At 35.9% G+C, this 13,949-nt stretch overlaps 1 protein-coding gene across 4 annotated transcripts in view; it reads left to right on the top strand.

Annotated features, from left to right (window-relative positions):
- The window catches only part of LOC309480865 (cyclin-dependent kinase-like 5), an 82,655-nt gene that overhangs the window by 19,564 nt on the left and 49,142 nt on the right, over positions 1 to 13,949 (top strand). For all 4 annotated transcript variants that reach the window (XM_082145548.1, XM_082145549.1, XM_082145547.1 and 1 more), the window contains exon 3: positions 5,367 to 5,401. In XM_082145548.1, coding sequence (XP_082001674.1) covers positions 5,367 to 5,401 — 35 coding nt within the window. The remainder of the gene's footprint in view (positions 1 to 5,366; positions 5,402 to 13,949) is intronic.

The raw sequence follows: 13,949 nt of genomic DNA, 5'->3' as shown, positions 1-13,949 counted from the left end.
ATAATGATGATTAGTTGAGCTCATTATGTGCACCTGCTCTTCATTGTGTTGTGTTAGGGCTAAAAAAGCTTCCTCTTTAGTCAAACTGAGTCCTTATTAGATGTTCTCCTTATTCAGGAAAAATGGAGATGAAATGCTGATGGAAAGGGTTGCGCCTGTAAAGCGGGTCACAGTTCCACTTTTATGGCCTCGTTTTCTTGTTGTGTGTCTATTCCAGCTCTGGAAAAAGCAGGTTAAGCTAGATATGTCTTGAAGATGAGCTGGTTTCACTTGATCATCGAGATTCACTGCCTTGCAGAAACTGGTCATTCCTCCTCAGCTGATTGGCTGAGGAGAGTGTGTCTCTCCTCCTGATTGGCTGAGGCTGAGGAGTGGGCGGGGCTTGGCAGTGATGCGTAGTTTACCAGTATCACGTCTTTATTACACATTGAGTTGAGGAGTTGCTGGTGATTATTTCACCGCAAGACATTCACAGCACTGGTGTGTGTGTGTGGGAGTGTGTGTGGGAGTGTGTGTGCGTGTGTGTGTGTGGTGGGGTGGTGGGGGGGATGTGTGGGAGTATGTGTGTGAGAGTGTGTTTGTTTTTGTGATATATGAGGACAGAAGTGTGTATAATGACATGGGTATTACACTGGTATTAAAACATGAACGTGATTTATGAGTCGGTTCAAATCACTTTAAAAACACACTAAACAGTGTTTTATTAAAAATGTAAAAATGCAGAAAGTTTTCTGTGATGGGTAAGTTTAGTGATAGGGTTAGTGTGTGTGTGTGTGTGTGTGTGTGTGTGATGGGTAGGTTTAGGGATCGGGTTAGTGTGTGTGTGTGTGTGTGTGTGATGGGCAGGTTTAGTGGTTGGGTTAGTGTGTGTGTGTGTGTGATGGGTAGGTTTAGGGGTTTGTGTGTGTGTGTGTGTGTGTGATGGGTAGGTTTAGGGGTAGGGTTAGTGTGTGTGTGTGTGTGTGTGTGTGTGTGTGTGCGCGCTGTTCTTCTGGTCCATCTTCCTCCCGCATCAGCGCTGCACTGATGTCATGGCAGTGTGAAGTGGAGGATAAATAACGAGACTCAGAGAAACAAACTCACGCTGACGAACACGAGACCGGAGGAACGTTCTGTCGCTCTCACAGAAGCCGCTGTATTTCCACTCAAACTCTTTCTCATGTTCGCTTGACTTCCAGTAATGATGATTTGATGAGAAATGCTTTAGTTCATATTGAAGACTTTTGATTGCAGACATTGATATCCTGAGCAGATCTGGAGACACCAGTGTTGTTATGGTTAACTAAAACTATTAAAAATAATTTTTGTTATTTGAAATAGGCTAAAGTTTAACAATTAAAATTTAAACTTAAAAAAAAAACGTCCCTGAAACGCCTCCAGTGTAGTCTTGAGTTTCTTCCGGGAACGAACACGTCACAATATTCCTCATTATAATAATTAATGCGCAGAATAAAGGGGCGGGGCCTGGTTGAGTTAGTTAGTAGTGTGTTAAACTGGTGGTTATGGAAAGGGGCGGGACATTTCCCAAACACACTCGAAGTGCTCGACCAATCACAACACACTGCTCCAGCCGACCAATCAGAGCACAGTGTGCTTTTCAGAAGGAGGGGCTTCATAGAGACAGGAAGTAAACAGAGCGTTACTGACAGACTGGGAAGAGAGGAGCCGCAACAATGGAGAATATGAGGAAAATAATCAACATTCAAGCAGGAAAACCTGTTCTAGTAGAGCCTGAACACAACCGCAACACTTTGAGAAAGGCATAATAGGTCGTCTTTAATATATAAACTGAAAATATAAAAATAAAAGCTAATTCAAAATATTAATACATACTATACTGTAAAAAAGATTTTTTGAAGTTGTAAATAAAACAGTTTATTGTTAAGAATTTGTAAATTCAAAATTTCATGTTTAATTCAATGTGTTTCTTTTCTTTTATTATTTGTGAAATTTGCTAGCAATTTCTGAGTAAAAATGGTGTCTAGTGTGTGTAGGTTCATAAGTATCACTGAGAGACGTGTGAGATCACTGGAGTCTTTCTCAAGAGAAACGTCTGAAAAGCAGATTCTTCATCACAAGTCTCCATTTGCTCTCCGTTTAATCTCATTGCTGTCTAATTGAGATATTAAAGCTATTTAATGTCTGATTTTTCTTCAATGCTGAAGTAAAAATCATCCCGATCTATAATAAATGCCTTTTCCTTTTCATTATTCATGACAGTGAAGTTATCAAATCTTAACATCTTATTATGTCAGAATATGAAATGGTGGCTCCATCATCGTTAATCATATGAATCATATTTTTTGGGGGGGAAAAAAACACACTATGCTTTTGAGTTCTTCTCTACAATTATATGTATATGTATATATGTATGTATGTATGTATGTATGTGGAAAATATTATATATATATTTTAAATATTTAAATACAAAGGAAATCAAAACACTAAACTTGGTTAAAGTAATAATCTGACAAAAATATTTGGCAAAAGCAAACTACTGCTATTATGCAAAAAAAAATTCATAGAAAAACAACAGCATACATAATCAGTTATTAATATTTTGTTGGTTCTATCTTGTTTTTGCACGTGATCGTCAGCGAGTGGATCTCTGAGCTGTGCGAGTGAGTGGAGGCGGGGCTAATTTGCATATTCACAGAATCGCGTATACTAAATGAGGCAAGGGTGTCGAGTTACATTCAAGATATTTTAAGGCATGGAAAAAAAGAAAATTCCAAGGAAAAAACACTTAAATATGTAATTTTGGTGATCAAAGATGAGTTTTAAGGGATACAATTATTGACTACAGGGGGACTTTAAGACATAACTGACTGTGGCATTTTGACAGGCATTTTGACACATAAGTGTGTGTTTGATTGTTCAAGCTCAATAAGGCGGCAGAAAGAACTCATTTCAGGACTCACACACTCTTCATGCGTCTCTCAGACAGCGATCAGAAACCATCTCACACCGCACACTTATAGCGCAATGAGTCTTTCGCTGCTTACTGCACTTCAACGGTTAAAGATTTGGGATGCACGATATATCAGCCACCATTTCGGTATCGGCCGATATATGTTTATTTTTAATCTTATCTTTATCGTCCCGATAAGAAAATCCGTCCGATATATTAAAGCCGATAAATAATGTGTTATTTCCTTCAGCTGAGACACTTCAGATGAGCTCTGTTCAACATGATGGTTTTGAATTGACTGAAATATGATTGGAATCACTTGAAAAAAGGAAAATACAGTAAAGTGCAAAAAGTCTGTCATATCGGCTACATAAAATTATAATGAGAACAGTTTAATTGTGTGTTTGGGACATGGATTTTAAGAGTGAGACTTTTGTTTTTGTAATCAGGTTAAAATTATATAGAAATTTGGATTTAGATTTATCGGCCAATATATCGGTTATCGGCTTTCAAATATAAAGAATTATCGGTTATCGTTATCAGCCAAAATGTTCATATCGGTGCATCACTATTAAAAATCACATGTTTTTATACAGCAATACTTAAAAACGCTCACAAAACGATAAGCTTTCGTGACCGAGGAGCACAGCAGCATCACGTGAGTGTAGTGTGGTCAAAAATATAGACTTTTTTAAACATATCAATACTAAAATATCTGAAACGTGTGCGATACTCATTTTCCACAGAATAAACATGATACCAGCTGTGCTTTCTCTATCTCTCTCTCTCTCTCTCTCATCTCTCAGACAGCGAGTGACACACGAACCCGCCTCTCCTCACTCACTCCATTCATTTTCTCCGGATTAATATTTTTGCAGTTACAGGGCATGAATTTCGGCATGAGATTGCGCGTATTGAGCATAATTTTGTGCTCAAACGCCCAAAGTGCGGCACATAAAGCCTCCCCTCAGTATTAAATTGAGTTATTTTTTGCTGCTTATTGCATTTAAATACACACAACATAATGTTAAAATGCCAGTCTTGGCGATTATTCATGTAAGTACAGTCAGTTATGTTGTATGTGAATGTAAACAGTTGAGAAAGAAAACGCACGTGTAACAGTGTAATGGATCCGTGCATTCGGTCTTAAAGGGATGGTTCGGAGTAAAGTCAAACCTAGGGTCCTTTGCACCATGACCTCGAGCCAAACACCCCCCAAGAAAGCCTCTTTTCCCTTGGATGAATATTATTAAAGTTAGAGCTTATTTAGAGATATCAGCCGGATGGGTTAGTGCAGGCGCTAATGGATCATATGATGTATCTCGTAAATTACTCCACTAATAATGCCCAGAATGGCACCAAACTTCTACAGTCGTACAAATAGGTTCTGTACTCATACAACGAGGCATTGGAAAGTTTGTAAGTACATCAGGAGTTTATTTAAATAACACTTGCCTGACGGCTAATGCTACCGCTAACCCGGACGTCAACGTCACTTCAGTGATTTGGGAAAAGCCCGTAAAAGTCCTGGCAGAAAGCGATGCATAAGGATGTAGTGTAACGACCCCCAGCTCCAGGAATGCACTCATATTTTGTTGGTAAGTACCAGTTTGCAACAATTATTAGTAACACTAAGTTGTCAACACCATAATTCGTCGTTACACTACATCCTTATGCATCGCTTTCTGCCAGGACTTTTACGTGCTTTCCTGGTTTAAAGGGTCTGGGTCTCCCTTTAAAGCAGCCTAATTTACCTGCTTCCAAATTATGAGTTATTATTAACAATATCTATATTTTCCCCATGGTTTCAACGTCAAAATTGTGGCCTGTGAAAATGCTGAAAGGCTCGTAACTTTGGAAAACCACAAGCCACAGTGTCTACCAGTGTATCGCCCACGCCATCATGAACTCAATGACCTTAATAACGAGTCGCCCTAATATACTCTATAAGAGCTCTGTAGCTCTGGACATCAGGCTGTGGTAAACGTGAGTCTGAGCTTGTTCTCGGATCTGTTGTTCGGAAGAGCTCAGATCCTGCGGGACTGTAGATCTGTGCCAGAGATAGAGCCAGAACCCACAAACACCTGCGTGCCAATTGTCGGATTGTTTGGGCTAAACGCGCTCATATGAGATTTATAATGAACTGGGCTGATTAAACGAATGTGTTGGCAGCGATTTGTTCCTCGGTTGCGTCCCGTCCCGAAGGTCTTAAGAGAAAACAAGATGTTCTTGCGGTTCTCTTAACGTCTCTCTCTCTCTCTCTTTGTCAGGTGTGTAAATCAATGCCTCGTCTCTCTCCGTCCTCCTCCCTTCAGTCGCTTCATTCATCAGACACTAAACGCTCAGGGTTTTGGCTCGGCTGCATGAACCTGCTGAGAGTCGTGTGTACAAAGACAGGTAGAACTGGGTGAAAGTTTGAGTAAAACCTGTTTGTTTCTCTCTCTTTCTCTGGCAGGAGCATACGGTGTCGTCCTGAAGTGCAGACACAAGGTACGAGCTCACTGTTGTTCTCTGGAGAGACTTCAGATCACGCTTTTATGCACACAACACAGTCATTTCATGTATTACAGCTCATTTGCAGCCTTTTGCAGCCTTGCAGAAACTAAAGGATTAGTTCATTTCAGAATTAATATTTCCTGATAATTTACTCACACACACGTCATCCAAGATGTTCATGTCTTTCTTTCTTGAGAAATGAAGGTTTTTGAGGAAAACATTCCAGGATTTTTCTCCATATAGTGACTTCAGTGGGGTCCAAATCTCAGTTTCAGTGCAGATTCAAAGTCTCTACAGGATCCCAGCCAAGGAATAAGAGTCTTATCTAGACAAACCATCAGCCATTTTATACAATAAATAAACATTTATATACTTTTAACCACTAATGCTCGTCTTGCACGTATTCATGTTGAAAGGTCACGCATGTTCCGGTTCAGAAATGTAGGAAAGGGTGAAAAACTCGTTGTTTTACCTTTTATTTATTTATTTATTTATTTGTGTTTGACTTAGTCTTTGCACATTGGCTTTGTAATCACTAGGTCGGTACTTCCGCCTACGTCACGCTTGACCTTTCAACGTGATTACGTAATGTGTGGCGCATCACAGCCAGTGCAAGACGAGCATTTGTGGTTAAAAAGTATATAAATGTTTATTTATTGTATAAAATGTCCGCTGGTTTGTCTAGATAAGAGTATTATTCCTCAACTGGGATCCTGTAGAGACTTTGAATCTGCACTGAAACTGACATTTGGACCTTCGACCCGTTGGACCCCATTGAAGTCACTATATGGCCGTCAAAAAACTCTAATTTCTTTTCGACTGAAGAAAGAAAGACATTAACAATAAAATAAATAGTAAATGATCAGGAGATTTTAATTCTAAAGTGAACTAATCCTTTAAAAAGTGTAATAATGGAATAATAAAGATTTTTTACATGTTTTTGTTTGAAGTCTCTTCGGCTCACCAAAGGTGGATTTATTTGATCAAAAATACAGTAAAAATAGTGAGATATTATTATAATTTAAAATAACAGTTTTCTATGTGAATATGTTGTACAATTTTATTTATTCCTGTGATCAAAGCTACATTTTCAGCATCATTACATCATTTCAGTCACATGATCACTCTAATATGACGATTTGATGCTCACAAAACATTTCTGATTTCTGATTCTGATTTCAGAGGAGATTTATATTTACTGATAACAACATAAACTGATTTTTTCTGTGCATTATGCCGTATTTTCCATGTGTTGAAATGGTCCCGATAGTAACAGGTTTCTGTTGAGTGTCCGTGATGTGACATATGTGCGTTTATCTATTAATATCTCCTCCGGTTATGAGCAGAGCGGGTCCGTATCCCCGCGGCCGTGAGACAGATGGTCCTCAGCCTCGATCTGTTAACACACACACACACACTCACACACACTCTCTGACCCGAACACACTCGGTTCACTCCATCTGCTGCTCTCACCTGCAGTCTTTTCCTGTTGGACGATGCGATTCTCACTGCATGTCATGCTTTACAATCACACTTCAGCTTTACTGTTGCAGAGAAATGTGTGTTGATTTCTGATGTGTGATTTATTGACTGTACATTTGTTTACATTAATGGAAATTGTTTATACGAACCCTAAATGTTGCAATCTGATTCAGATATTCCTATATTAAACGATTTCCAAACAATTCTTCAGTGCATGAGCAGTTCCCAGTCGCCACATTCAGATCAAACTTGATTTATTTATTTAAATCAAATTTATTTCAATTTTTTTTTTAAATCACATTTATTTTTTATTTAAATCAAATTTGACTTATTTTAATAATGTCTTTTTTAATCATATTTATTATTTATTTATATATTTATTTAAATCAAATTTGACTTATTTAATCATTTTTATTTTAACCAATGTATTTTTTTCAATCAAATTGGACTTATTTTAATCATTTTCTTTTTTGATTCAAATTTATTATTTATTTATTTATTTATTTATTTCAGTCAAATTTGACTTATTTAATCCGTTTTTTTTATTTTAGTCAAATTTATTTAATTATTTCAATCAAATTTTGCTTATTTTAATTAAATTGTTATTTTAATCTAAGTTATTTATATATTTATTTAAATACATTTTGTGTTATTCTAATCTTTTAGATTTTAAAGAAATATATTAATATGTGATTTATTAGAGTTTTTAATAATGCATTAATATAGTGTGTAACCTAATCTCATTTTTATTGCTTATTTGTTAATTTAACATTTTCCCCAGCTTTTTCCCAGCTTTTCCCCTGACCCCAGTTGGAAAACCCTGTTCACTGAGAATGCACTTACTTTCCATTAAGTTTTGCATTATATTACATTATTTAGTGTATTATTATTGATTCATATTATTATTATTGTAGCCTAATTTATTATGCTCTGCTTATTAATTTAATTTAAATAAAAAAATGTTGATGTCGATCAGATTATTTCTGATCACCCTTTCATCCTGATTGACTGTGTTTACATGAACGCTTTTCCATCAATCCCATTATAAAGGGATTATTTAAGTGCATGTAAGCGTATAGTGGTCTGTGATGCTCTTGATGTTCTGTTCTCATGAGCACTCGCCGTAAAGCAAAACACCGTCTGTAATATGATGAAATATGTGCAGTTTGTATATTGCTTGCGTGACATTAAATCAGATCTGCAAATGGCCCTTTTAAGCCCAAAATGTACACAAGTGTATGAACACAAGCTGTTCTCGCTCTGCGTGATCGCACTGAAGTGTATCAGCACAAGCATATAGCGGTTAACAGTGTAAACTATCTTCTTCTACAGTCCAGATCAATATGTGCGTGTGTGTGTGTGTGTGTGTGTGTGTGTGTGTGTGTGCACTGCTGCACCTGGCCATTGACATGAAAGAAACCCAGCCAGAATAAAGGGAATTATCCGCTGTATAATTCACACTGACTGTGATCTACTGCCAACAACACACACACACACACACACGGTTAATATAGCCTCAAACGCTGGGCCAGTGCATTGCAAGCATACACTCTTTTAAAACGCACTTCACATGTGATTTTGCATCACCGTAAACGTCACGCTCATGTCCGCTAGATCAGGAGTCTCCAGTCCTTTACTTTTAATCATCTAGCAGACGCTTTATAAATATGTGAAAAATGATATGCGTTGTATCATTACTCAATATAGTACTTTACTGTTATAGATGTATTGTTTATTTTCATCATTTTTAATCATATTTATTATTTTTTAATATTTTATTTATTATATAATTTTATTTATTTACTATGTAATTTTTATTTATTTATTAAACTTTATTTATTATATATAATCATGTTTTTTATTTTTTATTATTTGTTTTTTATTTATTTCAATCAAATGTATTATTTTTTTGTTTAAAATAAATAGATTAGTAATTTATATATAAATGTATAATTAATTAGTAATTAATTATAATGTATTTATTTATTACATTTGTCAATTAATTATCAATAAATTAATAAATAAATTATTTATTTATTTAAATCAGTGTTATTTATTTTAAATAAGTTTTTATTTTAGCCAAATATATTTTAGTTAGTTCAATCTTATTTTTATTATTTATTTTAAGATTTATTTATTAATACTGTCAAATCGTTTAATCGCGATTAAACACATCTAACAAAAGTTTGTAAATACACACACACACATACACACACACACACACACACACACACACACACACACACACACACACATACAGTGGGTACGGAAAGTATTCAGACCTCCTTAAATTTTTCACTCTTTGTTATATTGCAGCCATTTGCTAAAATCATTTAAGTTCATTTTTTTCCCTCATTATTGTACACACAGCACCCCATATTGACAGAAAAACACAGAATTGTTGACATTTTTGCACATTTATTAAAAAAGAAAAACTGAAATATCACATGGTCCTAAGTATTCAGACCCTTTGCTGTGATACTCATATATTTAACTCAGGTGCTGTCCATTTCTTCTGATCATCCTTGAGATGGTTCTACACCTTCATTTGAGTCCAGCTGTGTTTGATTATACTGATTGGACTTGATTAGGAAAGCCACACACCTGTCTATATAAGACCTTACAGCTCACAGTGCATGTCAGAGCAAATGAGAATCATGAGGTCAAAGGAACTGCCTGAAGAGCTCAGAGACAGAATTGTGGCAAGGCACAGATCTGGCCAAGGTTACAAAAACATTTCTGCTGCACTTAAGGTTCCTAAGAGCACAGTGGCCTCCATAATCCTTAAATGGAAGACGTTTGGGACGACCAGAACCCTTCCTAGAGCTGGCCGTCCGGCCAAACTGAGCTATCGGGGGAGAAGAGCCTTGGTGAGAGAGGTAAAGAAGAACCCAAAGATCACTGTGGCTGAGCTCCAGAGATGCAGTCGGGAGATGGGAGAAAGTTGTAGTAAGTCAACCATCACTGCAGCCATCCACCAGTCGGGGCTTTATGGCAGAGTGGCCCGACGGAAGCCTCTCCTCAGTGCAAGACACATGAAAGCACACCTGAAGGACTCCAAGATGGTGATAAATAAGATTCTCTGGTCTGATGAGACCAAGATAGAACTTTTTGGCCTTAATTCTAAGCGGTATGTGTGGAGAAAACCAGGCACTGCTCATCACCTGTCCAATACAGTCTCAACAGTGAAGCATGGTGGTGGCAGCATCATGCTGTGGGGGTGTTTTTCAGCTGCAGGGACAGGACGACTGGTTGCAATCGAGGGAAAGATGAATGCGGCCAAGTACAGGGATATCCTGGACGAAAACCTTCTCCAGAGTGCTCTGGACCTCAGACTGGGCCGAAGGTTCACCTTCCAACAAGACAATGACCCTAAGCACACAGCTAAAATAACGAAGGAGTGGCTTCACAACAACTCCGTGACTGTTCTTGAATGGCCCAGCCAGAGCCCTGACTTAAACCCAATTGAGCATCTCTGGAGAGACCTGAAAATGCCTGTCCACCAACGTTTACCATCCAACCTGACAGAACTGGAGAGGGTCTGCAAGGAGGAATGGCAGAGGATACCCAAATCCAGGTGTGAAAAACTTGTTGCATCTTTCCCAAAAAGACTCATGGCTGTATTAGATCAAAAGGGTGCTTCTACTAAATACTGAGCAAAGGGTCTGAATACTTAGGACCATGTGATATTTCAGTTTTTCTTTTTTAATAAATGTGCAAAAATGTCAACAATTCTGTGTTTTTCTGTCAATATGGGGTGCTGTGTGTACAATAATGAGGGGAAAAAATGAACTTAAATGATTTTAGCAAATGGCTGCAATATAACAAAGAGTGAAAAATTGAAGGGGGTCTGAATACTTTCCGTACCCACTGTATATATATTGACAGCACCATTATTTAATTAAATTTATACGAGTTTCTATCTAAACTTTTCCCCCTTTTTGCATTTTTTCAAACAGTAATAAGTTCTATTGTTGTCACATGACATCATCATGTTGCATGTTTAATTCTGTCCAATTAGAATCTAAATCAAGTCTATCTTTCGCCCTTTTAAAACACTTACATTTAATCATTTAGCAGACACTTTTATCCAAAGCGACTTACAAATGAGAACAATAGTTAAACAATATGCAAGTGCTGTAACCCTTCCAGTTTAGTCTAAGTTTAAAAAAAAAATAAAGATAATAGATATAGAATTAGAGGATAAAGTGTTAATGGATCAAGTGTTGCCGAAAAAGATACGTGTTCAGCTGTTTCCTGAAAATGGTTTAAATTTTGTGTAAAAATATCTCAGCTTTTGACAGTCCAATCAAGACATTTGTCAAAAAAAAAAAATCTTTTGGTTCATTCATCACACTGGAAATGGAAGATGAAGTCAAGCGCAGTGCATTGTGGGTGTTTTCTGTTGTAAATGCAGTAGATGTGCATGCTTTGATGAGACTCAGAGCTGATCGTGATGATTGACAGGTGTGTGTGATCGTGTCTCTGCTCACGCCTCATGTTAACATGTCGATCAGAAACACTTCTCGTCTCACTGGCTTCTGTAATTCCAGGTTGCAAGCTTTCTGAATCATTAGAGAAGTGTGTGAAGTTCAGCGTTAGATGCCTGACTAATGTTGACGTGTTAAACTGAGTTTGTGGAGTCATCAGGTTCCTCATCAGGTTCCTCTGGTTATGAGACTGGAGTTTCTGACACTGACATGTTTATAATGTTCTGATCAAACCCACAAATATAATGAAAATCCCACAAATTACACTGTGAATAAATGAAAGCAATGAATAATAATAATAAAAAAAAATCCTATTAAGCTTTAAGAGCCCAGTGTATATTTAATTAATATTCATATACATTATAAAATCGAATTATAGGTATTTATTTATTTTATTTTATTGGTTATGTATTTGCACTTTCACTATTTTTCCCTTAACATTTTAGCAGTCTTTCAATTTAAATGTTCATTTACATTTTCATTGAAATGTATTTATTTTTTTATTTTTTTATTTTATTTCTTTAATTTTAAATGTAATATGTTATTTATTTAAATTGTAATATGTATTTGTTTTATTTTAATGTTTATTTAGAATTAATTTATTTACATTTTACACTATTTCAGCAAATCCATTTGTATACCTTTCAATTTGTACCATTAATTAATTAATTCATTCATTCATATTTGTCATTAATTCATTTACATTATACACTAGTTCTTTAACTTTTTAGCTGATTATTTAGTACCTCTTAATTGAATGGTTAATTTAGATTTTATTTAATTTGTATTGTTTATTTTATTTATTTATTTTAATTTTAATATGCATCTATTTTAAGATTTATTTAGTATTTATTTACTTCCATTTTACACAGGTTTTCTCAACTTTTAAGCAGATCCTTTAGTACAATTTAAATGTTAAGTTAAATTATTATTTAATTTGTAGTTTTATTTAATGTTATTTATTTAAATTTTAATATGTATTTGTTTTAACAAAATGTTTTTTAACAAAATTTGTTTTTTTTATTGAATGTTTTACACTATTATTCTCTAAACTTTGCAGCAGAACCCTTAAGAATATTTTAATTTAATTATTTTTATTTATTTTTATTTATTTACATTTTACATAATTTTTCTCTAAACTTTTCAGCAGATCCTCTAGTACATACATTTTTTTTATTTTAATTTATATTTATTTGTTTTTAATATATTTAAATTATTTTATTTTGTATTTATTTAACTTTTGAGCAGATTCATTTGTATATTTAAATTTAAATTATTTATTAGTGAGAAGTAGTGAGAAGGGGTAGGATTAAATAAGCTTATGCTTCTCCCTACTCCTTTTCGGACATGTATAAGTTAATATTGTTTTTTTGCGTTCTGTTTTGATGAGTATTTGTTTTTTGTTTTGTTTGTTTTATCATTTATTTTTAATTGTATTATTATTATTACTGTTTCTTTTACATGTTCTAAATAAATAAATAAATAATATAAAATGTATTCATTTTTATTTTTTATTTTTATTTTACTTCTTTTTAACATATTTAATTAATTCATTATTTATTTATTTATTTATTTTTAACTTTTCAGCAGACCCCTCCGCGTCCTCTCACACTCCCATGTTCCTCAAAACATGTATTTTACACAATATTCACTTCAAAATTGTCTCTAAAAATATCTGAGTGCTGGTCGACGAGTGTTTCTGATGATCTGCCAGGTTTGGCTCAGTTAACGGTCCACTGGTGTTGATATATTGGTCTATCACTGATCAGAGTTGATCAGGTTCAGCCTTTGCTTCCTCAAAGCGGTTTCTCATTTCCCACAATGCACCTGTGCTCTCCTCCGAGTGAGAAGGAGGTCAGCATGTATTCTTAGTTCCAGAGACGGTTCTGCTAGTGTTTCACTGAAGGCTGGTGACTAACATCAGCTTATGATCAGCAGATATAGTCATGCTTTGTCCTGTTTCTCTCCGATCGAGTCTTGACATGCGTCTGAGAGGATTTAACCAACATGAACATCTCGTCTGTGTATGTTTCATTTCCCTCACCCGACGCGACATGTCAGATTTAAGCGTCTCCAGACAAACCGCAGCCCTGAACACACACACACACACACACACACACACACACACACACACACACACACACACACACACACACACACACACACACTCAAAATAATTAATTGTCCATTCTTAACCTGCCATGTTGACAACCACACTTTTAAAGACGACCTATTACGCCCTTTCTCAAAGTGTTGATGTGGTTTTCAGGCTCTAACAGGTTTTCCTGCTGGAATGTTGATTATTCTCCTCATATTCTCCATTGTTGCGGCTCCTCTCTTCCCAGTCTGTCAGTAACGCTCTGGTTTCCCGAAAGCATCGTTAGCCAACTGTGTTCGCAAGTTCTGTCGCTATCAGCAGCTTCCCGAAACCATCGTTCCAACAAACATTCGCAAACAGCATCGCAGAGTTGTGTGTGTGTGTGTGTGTGTGTGTGTGTGTGTGTGTGTGTGTAACGACACTCTCAACCTGTGATTAGAAGAGTTTCTAGTTTGCATGACATGTGGACTCA

This window comes from Leuciscus leuciscus, assembly GCF_965113295.1.
Source record: "Leuciscus leuciscus genome assembly, chromosome: 18".
Taxonomy (NCBI): Eukaryota; Metazoa; Chordata; class Actinopteri; order Cypriniformes; family Leuciscidae; genus Leuciscus; species Leuciscus leuciscus.
The sequence above is the reverse complement of the archived record's forward strand: the minus strand, read 5'-3'. Positions and strand labels throughout refer to the sequence as shown.